Source organism: Lates calcarifer, linkage group LG11, assembly GCF_001640805.2.
Source record: "Lates calcarifer isolate ASB-BC8 linkage group LG11, TLL_Latcal_v3, whole genome shotgun sequence".
NCBI lineage: Eukaryota > Metazoa > Chordata > Actinopteri > Centropomidae > Lates > Lates calcarifer.
Genome location: NC_066843.1, coordinates 13,585,365 through 13,610,472, shown reverse-complemented (window position 1 = coordinate 13,610,472; position 25,108 = coordinate 13,585,365). Strand labels below are relative to the sequence as shown.

General features: G+C 37.5%; 1 pseudogene and 4 gene segments (V, D, J or C); all 5 read left to right on the top strand.

Moving 5' to 3' along the window:
• Positions 1 to 371: 371 nt before the first annotated feature.
• On the top strand, positions 372 to 22,456 carry LOC127143014 (Ig heavy chain V region 914-like). The segment is given in 4 exon segments: positions 372 to 472; positions 566 to 642; positions 19,423 to 19,453; positions 22,258 to 22,456. Coding segments are annotated over 4 exon segments (348 nt in total).
• On the top strand, positions 1,869 to 9,489 carry LOC127143015 (Ig heavy chain V region XIG14-like). The segment is given in 3 exon segments: positions 1,869 to 2,026; positions 3,415 to 3,543; positions 9,293 to 9,489. Coding segments are annotated over 3 exon segments (282 nt in total).
• On the top strand, positions 12,179 to 13,002 carry LOC108879237 (Ig heavy chain V region 914-like). The segment is given in 2 exon segments: positions 12,179 to 12,330; positions 12,415 to 13,002. Coding segments are annotated over 2 exon segments (456 nt in total).
• Positions 17,042 to 18,017, top strand: LOC108880805 (Ig heavy chain V region 6.96-like; annotated as a pseudogene).
• Positions 20,636 to 21,146, top strand: LOC127143009 (immunoglobulin heavy variable 3-48-like). The segment is given in 2 exon segments: positions 20,636 to 20,730; positions 20,818 to 21,146. Coding segments are annotated over 2 exon segments (360 nt in total).
• Positions 22,457 to 25,108: the final 2,652 nt, after the last annotated feature.

Sequence of the window (25,108 nt, the reverse complement as noted above, 5' to 3'; positions counted from 1 at the left end):
TCTGAGAAAAAGTTTACAACACCTGAGATTATTACAATACCAATTATAATAAATATTATTTATATATAACATTCAATCCTTGTGATTGTGTGAAATTATTCTGGAAATTACTCAACATTGAACTGATTTTTTCTTGGTAAAATAAAATATATTAAGACAAAAGCAAAACTAATTACTTTACATGTAATTTCAACATGTTAAAATTGAGTCTGTAATGAAATCAAAACATCATTTATAAAACAGAGGTGAGTTCACTCTGCAGATATAATGACAATGAACAGATCCTTCTGTTGGTTCCAGCATTGCCAATATTAAGGATTCATGTGTCTGATTCTATGCAAACTCAGTGACCTTCCTTGTTACTCAGCTATAAAAACTTCACATCAGTCTGTCAGTGGAGTTCACAGCACGTCAGTTTCACCATCAACCATGTTTTCTGTAGCTCTGCTGCTGCTGTTGGCAGCTGGATCCTGTGAGTCTCTCTGGATTTGTCATAGTCAACATTTCTTCTTTTGTTGTATAACTTGATAATTTATTAGAAAACTTTTTCCTTACCTTTTCACAGGTGTGAAGTGTGAACAGTTGACACAGCCAGTCTCTGTGACTGTGCAGCCAGGTCAACGTCTGACCATCACCTGTCAGGTCTCTTATTCTGTTAGCAGCTTGTACACAGATTGGATCAGACAGCCTGCAGGAAAAGAACTGGAGTGGATTGGAAGGGCACATACTGGAGGCTCTTACTACAAAGATTCACTTAAGAGCAAATTCAGTATCAGTGCAGACTCTTCCAGCAAAACAGTGACTCTAAATGGACAGAATGTGCAGCCTGAAGACACTGCTGTGTATTACTGTGCCTACACGCACAATAACACAAACCATCTGTAGACCTGAACAAAAACCCCTCAGTGCCTGAACACTCGTAACATGAAGCCACCAGAGGAGGAGCCCTCAGACCACTAATGATTTCACACCAGTTCACTGAGAAAAAAACAGTTGTTCAATTTGCACTGACAATGTGGAAATAATAATAGTTTTTCAATGCTAATGATAATATAAAACATTCACAGTGCCTATGATTTCTGAAAAAGGACTTATATATAACTTATTCTGTAAGAACATTTACAAAATTCAGATAATTCAGTTTATTCTGTAGTGCTCATTAATAAACCATGATGATGTCAGTGACAGAAAATACAAGTTACCAGCTGCTGCCCTACATGTCACTAGGCATAAAGGTAAATAAGCAAAGGCAAATAAATAAATAGGAAATTGTCCTGTTAGAAATTGTCCTCTTTGTGTGCTGCACCATAGGGAAGTGAAGTATGTGTGTGTGTCTGTGTGTGCGTTTGTGTGTCAGTGAGAGGACAGGGAAGCTCACATCAGTTCAGCCTCAACATCAACCATCAACCATTAAGTTACAACCTACATCATCAAAGAGAAATAAAATATATTATTGAAGAAGACAGCAAAAATAGTAGTAATTTGTATTTCATCAAATTCTTTTCATTTCATTTAACTGTATTCTCTCTCTCTCTCTCCCTGTCTCTCTCTCTCTCTCTCTCTCTCTCTCTCTATATATATATATATATATATATATATATATATATATATATATATATATATATATATATATAACTGCCAACTGTGACCATTCCTCTGTTTTTATTTTTGACTCTTTGTTGCATCAAATAATCACAACATATTAAATCAGATTCTGGAGCAAAACAGCAGATCCTAGTCAAATGGTTAGAAAACGTAACTATTTGAACAAAATCATTATCATATGTAAACCAGAGGTGATTTCCTGGCAGGTTTTCAATCTGCAGATATAATAATTCTGAACTGACTCCTGTATAGGCTCAACACTGATGCTTCATATATTTGATTCTATGCAAACTCAGTGACCTTCCTTGTTACTCAGCTATAAAAACTTCACATCAGACTGTCAGTGGAGTTCACAGCATATCAGTTTCACCATCAAGCATGTTTTCTGTAGCTCTGCTGCTGCTGTTGGCAGCTGGATCCTGTGAGTGTCTCTGGATTTGTCAGAGTCAACATTTCTTCTTTTGTTATATAACCTGAAAATTTGTCACAAAATATTTTCTTTTTTTTAAATAGGTGTGAAGTGTGAACAGTTGACACAGCCAGCCTCTGTGACTGTGCAGCCAGGTCAACATCTGACCATCACCTGTCAGGTCTCTTATTCTGTTGGTAGCCATCACACAGTTTGGATCAGACAACCTGCAGGGAAAGAACTGGAGTGGATTATAGGTGGACGTGTTGGACACACCACATTCTACAAAGATTCACTAAAGAACAAGTTCAGTATCAGCTTAGACTCTTCCAGCAACACAGTGACTCTAAATGGACAGAATGTGCAGCCTGAAGACACTGCTGTGTATTACTGTGCCAGATACACAACAACACAAATCATCTGTAGACCTGAACAAAAACCCTCAGTGTCTGAACACTTGTAACATGAAGCCTCCAGAGGAGGAGCCCTCAGACCACTAATGATTTCACACTAGTTCACTGTTACAGTAAAGAGGGAAACAACCATACGATTTTATAAATGGTTGTTTATTTAACTTAACAATAACTGTTTTATCAATACTCTGACTAGAGTCACTCAATTTTTTTTTTTGACAACTGAACAATGCCATGCATGGGACAAGCTTGTAGTACAGAAGATAAGTCAGAGAAAATCACTGGATGCATGTAGAGTTTAGCAGCAGCTAGAGGCAGATGGCGTCTAATATGTCTAAAATTCTAACATTCAGAGATACCTTTTGCATATGTTTCTTAAATTTTAAGTTAGAATTAACAATTATACCCAGATACTTGAAGTTCTCAACAATATTTATTGCTTTTCCTCAGGATATCTGGTTGATGATGAACCAGCCATGATACGTTGTTCAACGCTGCTGTGAATTTTGAAACAGCATCTTCTATTGTTTTAAACATGGGTAAATAACTGTATCATCTGCATACATCTGAATGGAGGTCTCTAGTCAAATCAAGGACTTTCACATGCGCAAAAAATTCTCAGGAGCACATCAAAGTTTCTGGTGTGGACCAGAAACTCAATGATTTTTTTCCCCATGTCCACATTAGGGGCACTGCAGAATCCTGATAATTGTGAAAAAACAATCAATCCTTCTCGTATAGCCTGTCAGTGTCATTCTCTATGCAAAGTGAACTGTATGTCTGCTACAAAGACTTGATATCATGCTTGCAGTAGAAGAGAAGATCCCATCAGATCACCTTCAATACCAACCATGTTCTCTGTAGCTCTGCTGCTGCTGCTGGATCCTGTGAGTCTCACTGAGGCAGAGACACTGACAGTATGATCACAGCTCACTGACTGTTCACTGTAATTACACTGATTCAATATTAACATGTTTTCCTCCACAGGTGTGAAGTGTGAACAGTTGACACAGCCAGCCTCTGTGACTGTGCAGCCAGGTCAACGTCTGACCATCACCTGTCAGGTCTCTTATTCTGTTAGCGACTACTACACAGCTTGGTTCAGACAGCCTGCAGGTAAAGAACTGGAGTGGATTGGAAGCAGATATACTGGAGATTCATTCTACAAAGTTCAGTATCAGCTTAGACTCTTCCAGCAACACAGCGACTCTCAATGGACAGAATGTGCAGCCTGAAGACACTGCTGTGTATTACTGTGCCAGAGACACAATAACACAAACCATCTGTAGACCTGAACAAAAAAATAAAATAATAATAATTCACTATTACAATAAAGAGGGAAACAATCTTTAGATTTTAAAAATAATAATTAATTTCATATAATAATAACTGTTTTCATCAATTTACATAAGTTTAAATAGTAATGATTAAATGATTCCAGTGATGAAATAAATTCACCCCTCAGTGCCTGAACTCTTGTAATTTGCACTGAAATTGTGGAAAATATATAAAACACATTCTTACTCTATTGGCAGGTGTTGATGGTCAGACTCTGACAGAATCTGAACCAGTGGTTAAAAGACCTGGAGAATCCCACACACTGACCTGTACAACATCTGGATTGACATTCAGTGACTACGCTATGGTCTGGGTCAGACAGGCTCCTGGAAAAGGACTGGAGTGGATTGCTTATATAAGCACAGATAGTTCTCCTATCTGGTACTCCCAGTCAGTCCAGGGTAGATGCACCATCTCCAGAGATGACTCCAGCAGTAAACTCTATCTACAGAAGAACAGTTTGAAGACTGAGGACACAGCAGTGTATTTCTGTGCCAGAGATTTGTTGTAGCCAGCATTTCTTCTATTAATGCAGAATTTGATCATTTATAAGAAAGTGTTCTGTTTTCACAGGTGTGAAGTGTGAACCTTTGACACAGCCAGCCTCTGTGACTGTGCAGCCAGGTCAACGTCTGACCATCACCTGTCAGCTCTCTTATTCTGTTAGCGGCTACTGGACAGCTTGGATCAGACAGCCTGCAGGTAAAGGACTGGAGTGGATTGGAATGAGATCTACTGGAGGCTCTTACTACAAAGATTCACTAAAGAACAAGTTCAGTATCGACGTAGACTCTTCCAGCAAAACATTGACTCTAAATGGACAGAATGTGCAGCCTGAAGACACTGCTGTGTATTACTGTGCCAGAGACACACAACAACACAAACCATCTGTAGACCTGAACAAAAACCCCTCAGTGCCTGAACACTTGTAACTCATGCTTTCATACCAGTTCACTCACAAAAACAGTCTTTATACAGAATGTAATTTGCACTTAAATTGTGAAATTAATATAAAATAAATTCTTAAATTGAATGATATAGGACATAGAGGAAAGTTAAGATTTCCAAGAAATGCCTCTTTTTTTTTCTAAAATCCAGGTTATTCTCCGTAGCTCACTATAGTGAACACATTTACCATTTTACTTGTATGCAAATTAGACACGAGACATCAAAAATATAATGCAATAAATATGCAGCTTAACACTCCTCTCTGTCCACAGAAAGTGACAGAATCCTAAATCCACAGAAAAAATGTGAAGAAAGAACAGAGGTGATTTGATTGTTCTTATCTGACATCAACACAACTACTGATAATGACATATTTCTCCAAATCAAACCAATTTTGTCATCTGGTAATGGTGTAAACCACCAATCCATGTAAACATTAATCTGAATATATCAAATATCACTTTTTAGTCGCTTGACTGGAACATTACAATTGATATAAACTAATTTTAATGACAGATCCAAGTCCGACCCAGTTCTCTCCTCCCTGTGAGGAGGAGTCAATGCAAAACTCAGATATCTTCCACCTCTACTTATCTGAATGCAGAGAGGATGACAGAGGATGACAGTGGACACACAGTTTAACATGATGGACTATAGGACAGGACTGCTGCTTCTAACTCTCTGCTGGGCAGGTGAAGACTTTCACTGATTAAAATTTCCTTAGTTTCTATTTGCCTCACCAGCCTATTCCACCATGGTTTTTACTGTCTTGACAGGTGTTGATGGTCAGACTCTGACAGAATCTGGACCAGTGGTTAAAAGGCCTGGAGGATCCCACACACTGACCTGTACAGGCTCTGGATTCACATTCAGCAGCTACTATATGGCCTGGATCAGACAGGCTCCTGGAAAAGGACTGGAGTGGATTGCCTGGGTTCAGAGCAGTGGTGGCAGTGAGAAATACTACTCTCAGTCAGTCCAAGGCCGGTTTACCATCTCCAGAGACAACAGCAGACAGCAGCTGTATCTGCAGATGAACAGTCTGAAGACTGAAGATTCTGCTGTTTATTATTGTGCTCGAGAGTCACAGTGACTGGAGTTGGTTGAGCAGCTGTACATAAACCTAAATTAGTCACTTTTGAGGTTAGTTGACTACATGAAGTGCTTAAAGAAACTGGTCCAGAGCCAGACTAAAACAAGCTTTACACCCACATATGATCCCCACCAGTTTGCATACAGACCTATCTAACTTACTGATCGCTCTCAGAGAGTTAGAATAGGTCTCCATCTCTCCTTAGCACTCAACCTCAGCACTGGCTCCGCCCAGGGCTGTGTGCTGAGCCCCCTACTTTACACTCTCTATACCCATGACTGTACTCCCACCCACCTGAGCAAAGCCATCATCAAGTGTGCAGATGATACAGCTGTGGTGGGCCTCATCTCAGGAGGAGATGAGACTTCATACAGTGCAGAGGTCTAGAGGCTTTCAGCATGGTGTACAGAGAACAACCACATCCTCAGCACCTCCAAGACCAAAGAGCTGATTGTTGATTTTAGGAGGTATAAATCCAGCATTCACCCCATCACCATCAATGGGTACACCGTGGAGAGGGTCACAGGGTAGAAGAGGGGACTTCAGGTTCTTGAAGTCTGAAGAAAACCTAACCTAGAACACAAACACCACTGTGTTCCTGAAGAAGGCACAACAGAGACTGTATTTCCTGAGAATCCTCATGAAGAACAGCCGGGCAGAGAAACTGTTCCTCTATCGCTGCTCAATCTGAACACACAATCTGAACCAGTGGTTAAAAGACCCGGAGAATCCCACACACTGACCTGTACAGCCTCTGGATTGTCATTCAGCAGCTACACTATGAACTGGATCAGACAGGCTCCTGGAAAAGGACTGGAGTGGATCGCTTTGGTACACACATCTAGTACTCCCATCTCTTACTCCCAGTCAGTCCAGGGTAGATTCACCATCTCCAGAGATGACTCCAGCAGTAAAGTCTATCTACAGATGAAAAGATTGAAGTCTGAGGACACAGCAGTGTATTACTGTGCCAGACACACACAGTGAGAGGAGAGTCATACAATGTAACACCACTGGGAATGTTCAGTGCCTTCTCTGTCGCATTTCATGCAACACTGATTACAATGAATTTTTCTTTGATGAAAATTCTGAGGAGTGATTCACTAAATGTTTGACACTAATTTATTCTAATTTGACTAAATGTTAAATTTAGTTATGGTCTATTTCATTCAGTGATCTCATCAGGTTGTACAGGTCAGAGGATGGAGTCAGTTTCTTCCAGTTCCATGGTGAAAAGCCCTGGGGAGACTCTTAGTCTCTCCTGCAGAGGAACTGGCTTCACATTTAGCTGTTGTACTATGAACTGGATCAGACAACCTCCAGGAAAAACAATGGAATGGATAGGAATTGATTCTCTACTGTCAGGAGTGACAATTACTCTTACTTTTCCAAAAAAAAAAGTTATGCCTGATGATTAAATGTAAATTGTTAATGACAGTAGGTGTAAAAAAAATGTATATATATGGATATGTATGGGTGATAAATCAATTATATGGATTTTCTATGATGAGAAAAATGTCTGAATGACCCCAATTGAGGTTTAAAAGAGAAAAGAGCAAAATACATCCAGCAGCCAAATACAGCCAGCCTCTGTGACTGTGCAGCCAGATCAACGTCTGACCATCACCTGTCAGGTCTCTTATTCTGTTAGCGACTACTTCACAGCTTGGATCAGACAGCCTGCAGGGAAAGAACTGGAGTGGTTTGGAATGAGATATACTGGAGACTCTCACTACAAAGAGTCACTAAAGAACAAGTTCAGTATCAACGTAGACTCTTCCAGCAAAACAGTGACTCTAAATGGACAGAATCTGCAGCCTGAAGACACTGCTGTGTATTACTGTGCCAGAGACACAATAACACAAACCATCTGTAGACCTGAACAAAAACCCCTCAGTGCCTGAACACTTGTAACATGAAGCCACCAGAGGAGGAGCCCTCAGACCACTAATTATTACTTATTATTATCTATTTAGGTAACTATTTAGGTTTTCATCAATTTAAATACTTGTATTATTCCGACAGTGAAGAACAACTAAAATTTAGATCACAAAATGCTGCTTTTGAAAATTGTTCACTATAGATTAATATTCTGTGAGATTAATGAAGGTCTATGATGACCAAGTCTAATCCAGTTCTCTCCTCCCTGTGAGGAGGAGTCAATGCAAAACTCAGATGTCTTCCACCTCTACTTATCTGACTGCAGAGAGGATGACAGAGAACAGTGGACACACAGTTTAACATGATGGACCATAGGACAGGACTGCTGCTTTTAACTCTCTGCTGGGCAGGTGAAGACTTTCACTTATCATAATTTCACATAGTTAATTATCTCAGCAGCCAGTTTCACTTGATTTCTTTTATTCTTTTTACAGGTGTTGATGGTCAGACTCTGACAGAATCTGAACCAGTGGTTAAAAGGCCTGGAGAATCCCACACACTGACCTGTACAGCCTCTGGATTCACACTCAGCAGCTACCATATGGCTTGGGTCAGACAGGCTCCTGGAAAAGGACTGGAGTGGGTTGCCTGGCTTGATAGCAGTGGCAGCAGCAAACGCTACTCTCAGTCAGTCCAAGGCCGGTTTACCATCTCCAGAGACAACAGCAGACAGCAGGTGTATCTGCAGATGAGCAGTCTGAAGACTGAAGATTCTGCTGTTTATTATTGTGCTCGAGAGCCACAGTGACTGGAATTGGTTGAACAGCTGTACAAAATCCTACAATACGCATCTTTCATTAAGCATTTTTATATCATGTGTATTGTATATCAAATATCAAATTTGATATCGTTATATCAACAATATACATATATTTCTATTATAAATTAACCACTGTCTTTGTGCTGTACAAATTGCTGAATGCCGTTCTTGAGAAATCTTACTAAACAAAACAAAACAAAGTTCACTGTTCATAAAGGGGTCAAGGACAGCACAACGATCTGATTCCTGAGAATAAATGATGCATTTCTGTAAATAAGACACAATAATATGTCTACATGTTGTGTAATCTAAAGTGAGTCTTAATATGACAATAAAAATAATATTGTGATTTCTCTTATTATGTCACTAGAAGACAGTCACTATCAATTTTTCTTTCTGCACTCAAACTGTGGACTGAAATCAAACTCAATACCCCTGCTTGCCGTCTACATTGGATATTGTCATAGTTCAAATGCTTCTACCCAAACAAAAGTTATGTATTAATTTGATCTAATTAATCCCATTTAATCAAAAAAAAAACAAAAAAAACAAACAAAAACCTGTTTAGGGAATAGTTACTGTGTGAATATTTCCAGTATTTATATCAAAGTTTTCTTGTTTTCATTCTACGGGTAAAATACAATAATAACAATAATTTGTCTGAAGGCTTTTCTCTTTCACAGGTGTGAAGTTTGTACAGTTGACACAGCCAGCCTCTGTGACTGTGCAGAGTGACTTTTATTCTGTTAACGACAACTGGACAGCTTGGATCAGACAGCCTGCAGGGAAAGGACTGGAGTGGATTGGATATGCAGCTGGATCCACCACAGTCTACAAAGATTCACTAAAGAACAAATTCAGTATCAGCACAGACTCCAGTAACTCCTGCCAGTAAAACAGTGACTCTCAATGTGCAGAATGTTCAGCCTGAAGACACTGCTGTGTATTACTGTGCCAGAGAGTCACAATAACACAAACCATTAGCCATCAGAGGAGGAGCCCTCAGACCACAAATAATTTCAGACCAGTTCATAACTTAACTTTTCAGTGTACTTACATAATCATGGCACCGTAATACAATAAATGCATAATAAATAAAAATACCATAGGTAAACCAGAGATGATTTCCCAGCAGATTTTCACTCTGCAGATATAATAACCCTAAACAGACTCCTGTATTGGCACAACACTGATGCTTCATATATTTGATTCTATGCAAACTCAGTGACCTTCCATGTTACTAAGCTATAAAAACTTCACATCAGACTGTCAGTGGAGTTCACAGCACGTCTCAACAATCATGTCTGAGAGAAGACAACACTGATCTGTAAGGTAGAGATAAACAATGCCAGTCTTGTTTAGAAACATAGTACATGTACTTGAATCTAATATATTTATATATTGGATTATTAATTTTTAATTTTTTGTGAAAGCATAGGAACATTGTAGTCACAGTAACTGTAATATTTTAATTGCAGAGAAATTTGTAGCGAAGATGTAGGGAGAATACTGATAGTTTGAAACCACACTGCATCCTCATTGATCAAGACTGTTAATTTCTGATACAACTACACAGATAATGGTAAAATGAACTGCGATCATAATCACAAAAAGTAATTCACACGTACATAAACTAGCCCAGTTTTCATGTATGTTAAAGGATATAGTTTTTTGCATGTTGTCACTCTGGTTTCAGTTCCTGTGCAGCTGTTTTCCTTTAGAGACACATTTCTCTGTATGTCTGTTTCTTCAAATGTCTGCAAATACTACAACCATTAAAAGTCTCTTAGGCAAACCAGCCACAGCAAAGTTAAGCTTATTATACATAATTATAATACTATTCATATGATCCTGGCTGTAGTCACTATTTTTTCAGCAAATCAGAGAGTAAGTATATAATAAGTAAAAATAACAGAAGAACAAATGCTGCAGTAACAAAATGCTGTGTTGATAAGTTAGTCATGAATCTGATGTAGGAGGTGATGACAGTAAATAAATTCTCTCTGAGAAAAAGTTTACAACATTGCATATTATTATAGTACTTATTTTAATGAATATTATTTCACAACATTAATGTTAAGAATAATTATCCTTGTCTCTGTATAATAATACAGGTATAATAACACTGGACAGACTCTTCTATTGGCTCTAGTCAGACCAACACTGATGCTTCATATGTTTGATTCTATGCAAACTCAGTGACCTTCCTTGTTACTCAGCTATAAAAACTTCACATCAGACTGTCAGTGGAGTTCACAGCACGTCAGTTTCACCATCAAGCATGTTTTCTGTAGCTCTGCTGCTGCTGTTGGCAGCTGGATCCTGTGAGTTGCTCTGGATTTGTTATAATCAACATTTCTTCTTTTGCTGTATAACTTGATCATTTATAAGAAAGTGTTTTCTTTTTTTTTTTTTACAGGTGTGAAGTGTGAACAGTTGACACAGCCAGCCTCTGTGACTGTGCAGCCAGGTCAACGTCTGACCATCACCTGTCAGGTCTCTTATTCACTTAGCAGCTACTGGACAGGTTGGATCAGACAGCCTGCAGGGAAAGGACTGGAGTGGATTGGAAGCAAATATACTGGAGGCACAGCCTACAAAGATTCACTAAAGAACAAGTTCAGTATTGACGTAGACTCTTCCAGCAACACAGCGACTCTAAATGGACAGAATGTGCAGCCTGAAGACACTGCTGTGTATTACTGTGCCAGAGACACACAACAACACAAACCATCTGTAGACCTGAACAAAAACCCCTCAGTACCTGAACACTTGTAACATGAAGCCACCAGAGGAGGAGCCCTCAGACCACTAATGATGACAAAAAGTCCAGACAAAAGAGTCTTCAGTAGAATGTAATTTGCACTGAAATTGTGGAATATAAAATAGACTCTTAACTCTAATAATAATTTAAGACATTCAGGAATGTTCCGATGTCTGAAATATGCCACTTTTCTTTGTTTCCTTCCAAAATTCAAGGTATTCTTTGTAGCTCACAAAAGTGAAACTTGCATGGACAATGCAATGTCCATGTAAAAATATCTAGATAACAACAGCATTTACAAGTTCAGAGAATCAGAAGTCTTTAATAAGAATAACAATGAGTTTAATGACTGTTAAATGTCATGTTTTTTGATGTACATTGATTTAGATTTTAGATGTCCTATCTTCCTATCATGTCGGGATTAGGTTTTTATTTATGTGTGTGAAAATAAAAATGAATTAAAATGGGTGAAAACAAAATTTAATGTTAAGATAAAATTAGATATTGTTTGGGGATGCTGTTCAAATCAATTATTTTTAAAATCAACTACATTTTGCCTGGTGTAGCAACTCCTGCATTATTGCTTTCCAAGTCCAGCAAACAATAGGCCAAACTCTATCTTCCCTGTGAGATCGAGCCAATGTAAGATGGCAAACACAATGTAACAGTGTTTATATTTCAGTGAAAATTTTATTTATACTGACTGAAAATCATGGTTACATATTCTTCCTGAATTCATGTTTATTGCTTAAATAATTTTCTCAACAGGCGCCTTAACTTTCATTCACTTTTATTGTCAACAATTTTTAAGATGTTACTTTTTTTCTGTTAAAATGTTTTTTGTCAAAGTCTTCCTGTGATGCAGACTGTGCTGAATGAGGACAACTAACTTAAATAGTTCCATGCGAACCTCCCTGTGAGGAGGAGTCAATGCAAAACTGAGATGTCTTCCACCTCTACTTATCTGACTGCAGAGAGGATGACAGAGAACAGTGGACACACAGTTTAACATGATGGACTATAGGACAGGACTGCTGCTTTTAACTCTATGCTTAGCAGGTAAAGATTTTCACTGATTGGTCTGACATATTTTGATTTGTCACTAACGTAACACATGACATTTTTTCTTTCTTCTATTGACAGGTGTTGATGGTCAGACTCTGACAGAATCTGAACCAGTAGTTAAAAGACCTGGAGAATCCCACACACTGACCTGTACAGCCTCTGGATTCACATTCAGCAGCTACGGTATGGCCTGGATCAGACAGGCTCCTGGAAAAAGACTGGAGTGGATTGCTTACATAAGCACAGATAGTTCTCCTATCTATTACTCCCAGTCAGTCCAGGGTAGATTCACCATCTCCAGAGATGACTCCAGCAGTAAACTCTATCTACAGAAGAACAGTTTGAAGACTGAGGACACAGCAGTGTATTACTGTGCCAGAAAACACACAGTCAGAGACAGTAATAAGAGAGTCATACAAAAACTACTTCCTCCATTTACCCTCACCACTGGGAACATTCTGTTGTCTCAGTATCACTTATCTTGAATCACTTTTATTATCAAACAGGTTCCTTTGATTCCTATTCTCCATCATCCCATTGGTGTAAAAAGCTATGTATATAAGTAAAACTGATCAAAGCAAATTGAGATTTGTAAAGAATCAACACTTTTTTGGGGGGTACGCTGTGAAATTAGTGATCAACATTAAACAATTCAATTCAGATAAATTGTGGTATTGGTAAAGATTTTTTCATCTTCATTTAGGGCCTCAAACATTCCAAACAGAGCTGGTTTCCACACAGGACTGGTAGAACTTACTCCAATAAGTAGACTTTCTTCTTCTTTACTTACAGGCGTCTGGAGTGAGATGAAACTGGACCAGTTTCCATTTTAGTTGAAAAGACCTGGAGAGACAGTGAAGATGTCATGTATGACATCTGATTATAGCATGACAAGCTATGCTATACACTGGATACGATGGGAGACAGGAAAGCTGGAAGCTGAAAGTGGATGGGGTATATAATCATAAATACAAACTCTCCAAACTATGGCAGCTCCTTTCAAAGTCGTTTCATCATGACTGAAGATGTGTCCAGCAGCACTCAGTACCTCCAGGTCAACAGTCTGACAGCTGAAGATTCTGCTGTTTACTTCTGTGCTCGATAAAGCACAGTGAATGAAGACAGTGAAGCAGCTGCACAAAAACCTCCACAGACTTGTTGTCTGTGATCACAGTGACACCTGGGACACTTTATAATAAACAGACAATTTGACATTTAACAGTGATGAAAACAAAACTTGAAAAGAAAGAGTACAAGTGTGGCTGACTAACTAACTAAATTCAAATATGACTCTTGAACACACTGCGTGAACAGATGTTTAAGAATCAAAGACACAGTTCACTCATTTGATGTTATTTTTCATTATAATCATTATCATCAATCATTAAGTACCATGCTATTTCTACTTTAAATTAATGTTACTACTTCTCTTGTTTTTAAAGAAGAGTGGTTGCATATTCAGACTGTTTGGAAAAAAATGAAACTGTAAAATTGCAACAAATAGTTACCAGTTTACTGGGTACATCTGTTTAATATAATGCGATCCAGTACAACCCTAACAGAGACCTTTATGAAGCTTATTTATTCAACATTTACTTATACAAGGTGGTCCAATGAGAGCAGTTACACTCTCTCTTAATTTATGCCATGTACACACAAGAAAATAAAAATTACATTTCAAAAAGCAGAAAACATCCATTTAGTTAAACATTCAAAATTATAACCTGCTGATAAGATAAGATCAAGTGTTGTTAGCAATGTTCTAGTGTACAAAACAGAGTTCAAATTGACTTGTTAATTTAATTGGTGGGTTGGGTAACAAAAGTACAGTTCTGCTCTGCCTTTTCAACATTACCTAATATAGAGCAACTGAGAGCATTCAGTCACTCCCTGTTGCTGATAAACAGTGTTGACAGGGAGCGAAAAGACTTCAAGTGTAACTTATGCTTTTGTTAAAGATTTGTGGCTGGTACCTTAAAATTAGTCATTTTAGACAAAGTGAAATGAATTATGTCAAACAAACCAAACAATAATGGAAATATCGGTCTTTTCTGAAACAGGTGACACAGGGCGTCACTAACACCCTTTCTACTTCTGGGTATCACAGGTTTCTTGAATGTTAAAAGTAATCACTATTCCTGTTTTTAAACTCTAGAGGGCAAACAAGGGTTGGCTTTGGCACTTAGCCCAGTAACACCCATATAGGAGAAGCAATACAGAGTGGTTTATCTAATTGTTTGCAGTGTCATGAAAACTATTAATGTTCTCCTCTTAATGATGATCTCTTACCAACATTTCTGCCATGAAATGACCAAAATGTTTCACAATGCCCCATCCAGTTGAGTTGTGAACCACTAACTCACTGACTGTTGTTAATTACTCAAATGGTAATGTTGATAATCAAGTAACTCTATTTAAAACACATTTAACCAAACAAGAAGTGAGATTCAAGACCAATGTAGTTGTCTCCTCCCTGACAGCCAAGATTCAAATTACAAAATACAACCAGAAGAAGAAGACCATTCTCTGACCATAGATTAAAATTCTCTAAATCTAACAAAGAAGGTCTAATGGCCAAGTCTCCTCCCTGTGAGGTGGAGTCAATGCAAAACTCAGATGTCTTCCACCTCTACTTATCTGACTGCAGAGAGGATGACAGAGAACAGTGGATGCACAGTTTAACATGATGGACTATAGGACAGGACTGCTGCTTTTAACTCTCTGCTGGGCAGGTGAAGACTTTCACTGATGTTGAGCTGAATTTGTCTTCTAAGAGTTACCAACTCATAGCAAATTACTGTTTTGTTTTTTGTCTTGACAGGTGTTGATGGTCAGACTCTGACAGAATCTGAACCAGTGGTTAAAAGACCTGGAGAATCCCACACACTGACCTGTACAGCCTCTGGATTCTCATTTAGCAGCTATGATATGGCCTGGGTCAGACAGGCTCCTGGAAAAGGACTGGAGTGGGTTGCCTGGATTTATAGTAGTGGTAGCAGCAAATCCTACTCTCAGTCAGTCCAAGGCCGGTTTACCATCTCCAGAGACAACAGCAGACAGCAGCTGTATCTGCAGATGAACAGTCTGAAGACTGAAGATTCTGCTGTTTATTATTGTGCTCGAGAGTCACAGTGACTGGAGTTGGTTTAGCAGCTGTACAAAATCCTTTTGTTGTGTATTAAATTTAATTTTCATGCACAGTTTTTACAATGTTGTTGTATTTTATGTTAGACATATTTTAAAATAATAAATTACTAATTTTAAACACAACTATGATCATTTGTTCATTAAAGGGTTAATGACAGCACTGGTTGCTGAAATTATTTTATTGGCTCCTGTATAGGCTCAACACTGACGCTTCATATGTTTGATTCTATGCAAACTCAGTGACCTTCCTTGTTACTCAGCTATAAAAACTTCACATCAGACTGTCAGTGGAGTTCACAGCACGTCAGTTTCACCATCAAGCATGTTTTCTGTAGCTCTGCTGCTGCTGTTGGCAGCTGGATCCTGTGAGTCTCTCTGGATTTGTCATAGTCAACATTTCTTCTATTGCTGTGTAACTTGATCATTTATAAGAAAGTGTTTTTTTTTCTTTACAGGTGTGAAGTGTGAACAGTTGACACAGCCAGCCTCTGTGACTGTGCAACCAGGTCAGCGTCTGACCATCACCTGTCAGGTCTCATATTCTGTTAGCGACTATTGGACATCTTGGATCAGACAACCTGCAGGGAAAGAAATGGAGTGGATTGGAAGTGCAGCAGCTGGATACAGCACATTCTACAAAGATTCACTAAATAACATGTTCAGTATCAGCTTAGACTCCTCCAGAAACACATTAACTCTAAATGGACAGAATGTGCAGCCTGAAGACACTGCTGTGTGAGAAAGTCACAATAACACAAACCATCTGTAGTCCTGAACAAAAACACTTGTAACATGAAGCCACCAGAGGAGGAGCCCTCAGATCACTAATGATTTCACATGAGTTCACTGAGTTAACAGTCTTTAAATAGAATGTGTTTAGCACTGACAATGTGTAAATAATATAAAATTGATTCTAATGGTAATTAAAGACATAAGACATAATTGATGATTCATTTGTACAAAATCAATTTTACATGAAGTCTTAAAGATAACACAAATCTTTCATGAATATTCATACAAATGGTGAGATATTACAATAATTTACTTTAATATCTATCAAAGTGAGATGAAATTATGACACATCCTCTGCAAAAAGTGTTTAACAGGATGGAATTTCTATTTAACTGAAACATTTCTTTTTTTTTTAAAAAAAGCAATGCAATATTTCTGTGTGACATCTAAATAATAACAGCAGTAAAAACTAAAAAAAGTCAATCTCACTGTAATGGTAATAAGTGAAAATGCAAATTGTAGTGACTGTATGATTTAGTCTCCTCTATGGATTTTTAGGAACAAAGAATTTAACATGCTCTCTTTTGAGGTAGGCTATTTTAAAATTGATAAATAAATGTCAGATGTGTAATATTAAATTAATAATGAAGCACAACCAACTTAAACAATGTTTTTGTCAACCTAGTGCCCAAATTATGACAAGTGCACAAGAAAATATTCTCCAGTCTTACCAAACAGTAACTGATATCCAAGTCCACTCCACTTCCAATGGCAAAATTCATATGTCTTCCATCTCTACTTATCTGACTGCAGAGAGGATGACAGAGAACAGTGGACACACAGTTTTACATGATGGACTATAGGACAGGACTGCTGCTTTTAACTCTCTGCTGGGCAGGTGAGAACATAGCTAAAGATCTTGAATAGCAGCCATGTTCAAGAAGTTGCCAGGTTACACAAGGTGACTATTTTGCTTGTTTATTTTGACAGGTGTTAATGGTCAGACTCTGACACAATCTGAACCAGTGGTTAAAAGACCTGGAGAATCTCACACACTGACCTGTACAACATCTGGGTTCACATTCAGTGACTACTATATGCACTGGATCAGACAGGCTCCTGGAAAAGGACTGGAGTGGGTTGCCAGGATTGAGAGTGGTAGTGGTAGCAGCAAACTCTACTCTCAGTCAGTCCAAGGCCGGTTTACCATCTCCAGAGACAACAGCAGACAGCAGCTGTATCTGCAGATGAACAGTCTGAAGACTGAAGATTCTGCTGTTTATTATTGTGCTCGAGAGCCACAGTGACTGGAGTTGTTGAGCAGCTGTACAAAATCCTACAGTACTCACCTCTCCAGCTGGAGGAGTATTAAGTATTTATTTAATATATTTTTTAAATATATTACACATGTTATTTTCTATTTATATTTGTTTTACATTCTGTATTATTCACATGCATATTTACAATACATGTAAAACACATATTTTATAATAAAATTAATATTTATCCCTGCATCATACAAATTCAAAATAATACACTTAAACCTTAAACACATAAAAAATAAAACACAATAAAAATCACTTATTTGTAAAATGGTCAAAAACAGCACAACAATCTGCTAAAATGAAACTGTGAGTACTATGCATTTCTAGAGAATACCCAAAATTATATTGATTTTATGTGGAACAAATTTATGTGTTATGAGTGACAATATGAGAGTGAAAAATAATGTTGCAGATACCTTTGAGGACAGTCAGTGTCATGGTTCTCTGTTATTAAATCTGGTGTTCCGAAAAAACTGATACTTGAGTCCTGCACCGAACCAAACCTTAATCCTCCTGTTGGTCTTGTACACTGGATACACTGGATATTTTTTGTGATTATGAGACTGTGATTAAAGATGAATTAACAACAAAACCTATAATTCTGCATGATGCAACACGGTGATATTTAAATACCTCATAATATCTGTCACCTTTTAATTTCAGACAAAAGTCTAAAAGAATGTGGGGAAAATATTAAGTTTTGTTGTTTCATAAATCTACTCTACATAGTAAACCCAAAACTAATTCAATAACAAACAATAAACCAAGAAAGAGAGAGAGAGAGAAAAAGTTTCAGTTCCTGTGTAGCGGTTTTCCTCTCAGGACTTCATGCTTTTCTGTCATCAAACATCTGCCAGGTGTAACCGTTAAAAATCATTTATGTAAATCTGCAAACTAGCCACAGACAAACTTGTTTATACTATATATATATATATATATATATATATATATTATATTATATATATATATATATATATATATATATATATACTGTTCACATGATCTGGGCTGCTGTCAGTACTTGTGATTTGCAGCAAATAATTAAGTAAGTGTTGTTAAGTACAAAAATGAGTGAATAAAAAATATGACGTGCAGTGCTGAAACATTTGAAGTTCATCATGAATCTGATGTTGACAGTAAATAAATTCTCTCAGGGAAAGAGTTCATATCAAATATAAAGAGAAGTCACTGATTTGAAAACAGACTAAGCTCACTGTTAACATAGTTCATGGAACATTAACATTCCTGCTGGTTTCTCCTTTATTTCCATGTGCAAATAATCATTGCTATTGCAGTTCTGATTTTAATATTTTCCGTTATCCACAATAAAAGAATTCTTCATGTTAATAAACTCATTAAAAGTGGTGACAGTGATCTATATTCCTGTTTTCAACTATGCTAGAATTGTGTTTTAATGTAATGTTGAAATGTTTTCAGTACAATTCATTTAGCATTGATAGTTTACTGCAATAAATTTTTAATTACTGTGAATGCAGAACATGTTTCTGAAATAAGTGATTTCACTCTGCAGATATAATAGCACTGAACACTGAACTGATGCTTCATATGTTTGATTCTATGCAAACTCAGTGACCTTCCTTGTTACTCAGCTATAAAAACTTTACATCAGACTGTCAGTGGAGTTCACAGCACGTCAGTTTCACCATCAACCATGTTTTCTGTAGCTCTGCTGCTGCTGTTGGCAGCTGGATCCTGTGAGTCTCTCTGGATTTATCATAGTCAATATTTCTTCGTTTGCTGTATGACTTGAAATTGGTCACAAAATATTTTGTTTTCCTTTATAGGTGTGAATTGTGAACAGTTGACACAGCCAGCCTCTGTGACTGTGCAGCCAGGTCAACATCTGACCATCACCTGTCAGGTCTCTTATTCACTTAGCAGCTACTGGACAGGTTGGATTAGACAGCCTGCAGGGAAAGGACTGGAGTGGATTGGAATAAAATATACTGGAGGCTCTTACTACAAAGATTCACTAAAGAACAAGTTCAGTATCGACTTAGACTCTTCCAGCAACACAGTGACTCTAAATGGACAGAATGTGCAGCCTGAAGACACTGCTGTGTATTACTGTGCCAGAGACACACAACAACACAAACCATCTGTAGACCTGAACAAAAACCCCTCAGTGCCTGAACACTTGTAACATGAAGCCACCAGAGGAGGAGCCCTCAGACTACTAATGATTTCACACCAGTTCACTGAGATAAACTGTCTTTGAATTCACTGTGTTTAGCACCAAAAATATGGAAATAAAATTTAAAATGATTCTTGATATTAATGAGACATACATTGAATCTGATTTCAAATTGTTTATAATTTCATAAATCATTGAATCTGTACAGTTTCATAAAATTAATTTTTTCATGAAGTGTTTACAATAACACAAATGTACAATTTACTTTCATCACTAACAAAGCCAGATACAATTATGACACATCATCTTAATAAATGATGGAAGAAAAAAAACACGATTTTAAAAGCAATGTAATGAGACATTATCTAAATCATAACAGCATGAACAACTTCACTCTTCTTTAACAAAACTCACTGTGATAGCAATAAACTAAAATGCAAGATAATCTGACTTTATGATTCAATGTAACTGCACTGTCTCCTTCAATTAGTTTTGTTTTTAAACTTAAATAATTATTCACTTTCATTCCTTCTGGGGTTTTTTTTCCCCTGATTTGTTGAAAACTGCGTGACTTTTCAGGACTTTGAGAGAAAAATCATAATCAGCGAGTAATCAAAGAAATCAGCAAGTTTTTTTTTTTGTTTGTTTAACGTGCTCCCTTTTGAGGTAAATAAAAATTGCAGGAATAACTGTAAAATCTGATACAGATTGTGATTAACAATGAAGGAAAAAACTATTTAAGTAAGCAAATATTAGTTTTTCAATCAATTGTACAAATTGTATTGAAACATTTCGAGAGGGACTCCTGGACGAATGCCAATAAACACTATACATTTATTCTCCAGTTTCACCAAACAGTAACTAAGATCCAAATTAAATCCAGTTACATACTGTGAGGAGGAGTCAATGCAAAACTCAGATGTCTTCCACCTCTACTTATCTGACTGCAGAGAGGATGACAGAGAACAGTGGACACACAGTTTAACATGATGGACTATAGGACAGGACTGCTGCTTTTAACTCTCTGCTGGGCAGGTGAAGATTTACACTGATCTAAATTTTGCAGCATTTATCAGTATCATCAGCCTATTTCACATGATACTTTTTTTTACCCTCTTTCAGGTGTTGATGGTCAGACTCTGACAGAATCTGAACCAGTGGTTAAAAGGCCTGGAGAATCCCACACACTGACGTGTACATATTCTGGGTTTGGTGGTAATTACAATAAAGCTTGGATCAGACAGGTTCCTGGAAAAGGACTGGAGTGGATCACTTATATCAGTGGTAGTGGTAGCAGCAAGCACTACTCTCAGTCAGTCCAAGGCCGGTTTACCATCTCCAGAGACAACAGCAGACAGCAGGTGTATCTGCAGATGAACAGTCTGAAGACTGAAGATTCTGCTGTTTATTATTGTGCTCGAGAGTCACAGTGACTGGAGTTGGTTGAGCAGCTGTACAAAATCCTATAGTACTCATCAGACCCCCATTCCCCATTGCCTCATATGATTGATGTCCTCACTTTTAAGAAATCTCTCTTCATACTCAAGTATACTTTTAGAGCCAGTTAAATTTTTGTTGGGATTTAAAGCTACATTTGAAAAGAAACATCCCTTGAGTGATTTATTAAAAAATACTTCTCAATTAATAAAGTCACAAAGCTACAGACACCAAGTGCATTGTTAAGTGTTTTTGATTAAAATGAAATTAGAGCTTTTTTCCATCTGCAGTCCTTCCTGCAGAAACTGTCAATCAATCAAGACTGTGAATCATTTTTGCCTGCTGGGGTGATTAATGTTTTGCTTTTATTTAAAACAATTCATATAAATAATAATAATGATAATACAAATCTGTGAAGCAATGTAAAGCTCATCTTTTGCAGTATTAGCTCACTATTCAGCTTGAATTTATACGAAAAGAGTAAGAGCAGATTTGCACATTAAGAATAGTGATAATGATCCTTATTATTTGCAGTTTTACAAAAATGTATGTAATGGTTTATAATAGAAGCCTTGTTAATGCAGTACATTTAAGCATTAATATTTTACATCAAAGGTAAAGTTGTTTGTTGTTCCATTAACTGTAAAAGGTCAGTGAGCAGTGTAATCAAAATATGTATTAAACAGAGGTGATTTTCCAGGTAGATTTTCACTCTGCAGATATAATAACTCTGAACAGACTCTTCTATTGGCTCCAGTCAGACCAACACTGATGCTTCATATATTTGATTCTATGCAAACTCAGTGACCTTCCTTGTTACTCAGCTATAAAAACTTCACATCAGACTGTCAGTGGAGTTCACAGCACGTCAGTTTCACCATCAAGCATGTTTTCTGTAGCTCTGCTGCTGCTGTTGGCAGCTGGATCCTGTGAGTCTCTCTGGATTTGTCAGAGTCAACATTTCTTCTTTTGTTGTATAACTTGATCATTGATAAGAGAATGTTTTTTTTTAAACAGGTGTGAAGTGTGAACAGTTGACACAGCCAGCCTCTGTGACTGTGCAGCCAGGTCAACGTCTGACCATCACCTGTCAGGTCTCTTATTCTGTTAGTGGCTACTACACAGGTTGGATCAGACAGCCTGCAGGGAAAAGACTGGAGTGGATTGGAAGTGCAGCTGGATCCACCACATACTACAAAGATTCACTAAAGAACAAGTTCAGTATCAGCACAGACTCTTCCAGCAACACAGTGACTCTAAATGGACAGAATGTGCAGCCTGAAGACACTGCTGTGTATTACTGTGCCAGAGATACACAATAACACAAACCATCTGTAGACCTGAACAAAAACCCCTCAGTGTCTGAACACTTGTAACATGAAGCCACCAGAGGAGGAGCCCTCAGACCACTAATGATTTCACACCAGTTCACTGAGATAAACTGTCTTTGAATAGAATATAATTCATAGAGAATGTGGAGATAATATAAAATAGATTTGTAATTGTAATAGTCATACAAGATTTCAGATTCTTGCCAAGATAATGCAAATGTTACCTGATTTTTAAATAAAATTAGATTACAATGAGTGAGAGTTCATGTATTTTTTAAAAATCACTATAATCAATACATTGTCTCGCAGGAGGACCATGTAGTGTAATTTGTTTTAATAAACTGGCAATTTGGGGTTAACAGCAGAAGAGTTTTAAAAATCCAAATCAGAAAATCATAATGTTTATCAAAATGTTGTGTTTTTGGATGTGGCTTTATATCACACATGGATAGACAGTAAGTTAGATCAAAAATGAATACACAAAATAAATGATAGGATTCAACAGACATTATATGGGTTGGCCACTCCCTCCTCATGACATTCCTGATGCAAATCTTCAGTCTGTGCAGTGTACTTCTGTCCTGCTGACTGGTCTTGTACTTTGTGTGGAGCATCAGAGGTCACATCTCCAGCCTCAGGATGATGAACACACTCACTCTTCTGCTGGTCGCTCTCTCTCTGCTCTGTGAGTTCTCCTGCTTCTTGATGTTTCATCTTTTATCAGACAACATTGACTGATGGTCAGTCAGTGATACCAGAAAACCTCCCAGATGATTGTCTCATTTTGTTCTGTGGTCTCTCTCTCCTTTCATCTCATCAGGTTGTACAGGTCAGAGAATGGAGTCCATTTCTTCCAGTTCAGTGGTGAAAAAGCCTGGGGAGACTCTCAGTCTCTCCTGCAGAGGATCTGGCTTCACATTTAGCTGCTGCAGTATGCACTGGGTCAGACAGCCTGTGGGAAAAGCACTGGAATGGATAGGCCGCATTTATAGCGATGCAAGTAGAACTGATTATTCCAGCAGTGTTCAAGGAAGAATAGAAATCACCAGAGATAACAGCAACAGCATGGTGCATCTGAGACTGTCCAACTTAAAGCCAGAGGACTCTGCTGTGTATTACTGTGCCAAACACACACACTGGTTAAAGTGAGCAGAGAGGCTGTACAAAAACTCCATTTTTTTTTCTTTTTCTACAAAGACCTACAGGTGGCAGTAACCAGATGACACTATCTAAGGAGAGTATTACTGTGCCTTTTAACAGGGACACATGCAGCACTCTACCAAAGCAACAGCTGATATTGTGGTTTTTGACTTCCTGATTGTTAGTGTTGCAGTTAACGTGTGCTTTTTCTGACAACAGTAATGTTTAATAATGTTGTCATTATGGATTTCTTTTCAGGATGTGCTAAGAATTTACAACATTTGGACATTTTTGCATGATACACCCAGCTAACCAAATGCCACCAAGTGGAATAAATAAATACATCAATGATGAATATCAAGGAAACTCTCCTTATAATTATAAATCTGAATTGTAATCAGATAACACAGATGTACACAGTAGACTGGGTAGAGAGAATTGATAGACATTTGAGACAATTACAATGATTAGACCTTTCTCATCCTGTAACTGGGTTGAGACGAGTTAAAAAATTACTTAGGAAGAAACATCCTGATACATAAATATAACATGAGTATATTCACAAATAAGCTGTTTATATTTGAGTACATGAGTGTATGGAAAACACTGTTCTAAATATTAACCTAGGATAAAAACAAAAAGAAAGGAGTGATAAAATAAATAAACTGCCACATTTTAAAGTAAATTCTCATTTTCATCCAGTCTAAGAAACCCAGTGTATCCCACTGACTCATTTTAAGATGGATCCCCATTATTACACATGTCTCAGCTGTCTTTTTGACTTTGCCTTTGACTTATACTGTATGGGCATTTCTTTACAAACTATAATAAATAAATACCATCAGCATTTTAAAATTTTATATCTCTTTTCACATCAAAGAGATGGCAGTGTCTTTTAACATTGTCCATGTTTGTGCAGAACATAGGTTTTTATGACATTTATGTTCTGAGAAGTGCAATGTTTTCCTAAATGCAGCCAGAGAAGTCAGGAATTCACCGCCAATGACAAATGATTACTCAGTCAGATTGAGTTGGCTGCACTTCTTGAGGAAGCTCAGCAGCAACACAAGTATATTATGGAGTGTTTCATCAGATTAAAAGTGAGTCAACTCATAATATCTCCCTGTAGCTGCATGTATGTGGTCTGCTGATGGCCACACAGATTGTGAAGCATAACTTGTATCATTGTTAGACACTAGGTGATTTTATAATGTACTGTAGAAGCACTAAAAAATGGATCATACTGAGAACACAGTCCTCTCAGTATGTATCGTACTGTGCTTGCAGTGATGTTGATGAGTTGTTTTTGTTTGTTTTTACCCTGCTTGTAGTTTAGTCAAATTAGTTAAGTGAAATCATTTCATTAAGGGAAATCACAAAAAATATGCCCCTCAAAGCAATTGGCATTAAGTATCATGTAAATGTAGAAACAAAAAATCTGTGAAGCCTTGATTTAAAATATGTAATAGAAGTGTTTTGATTTTATGTATTTACTCAGTTCATCT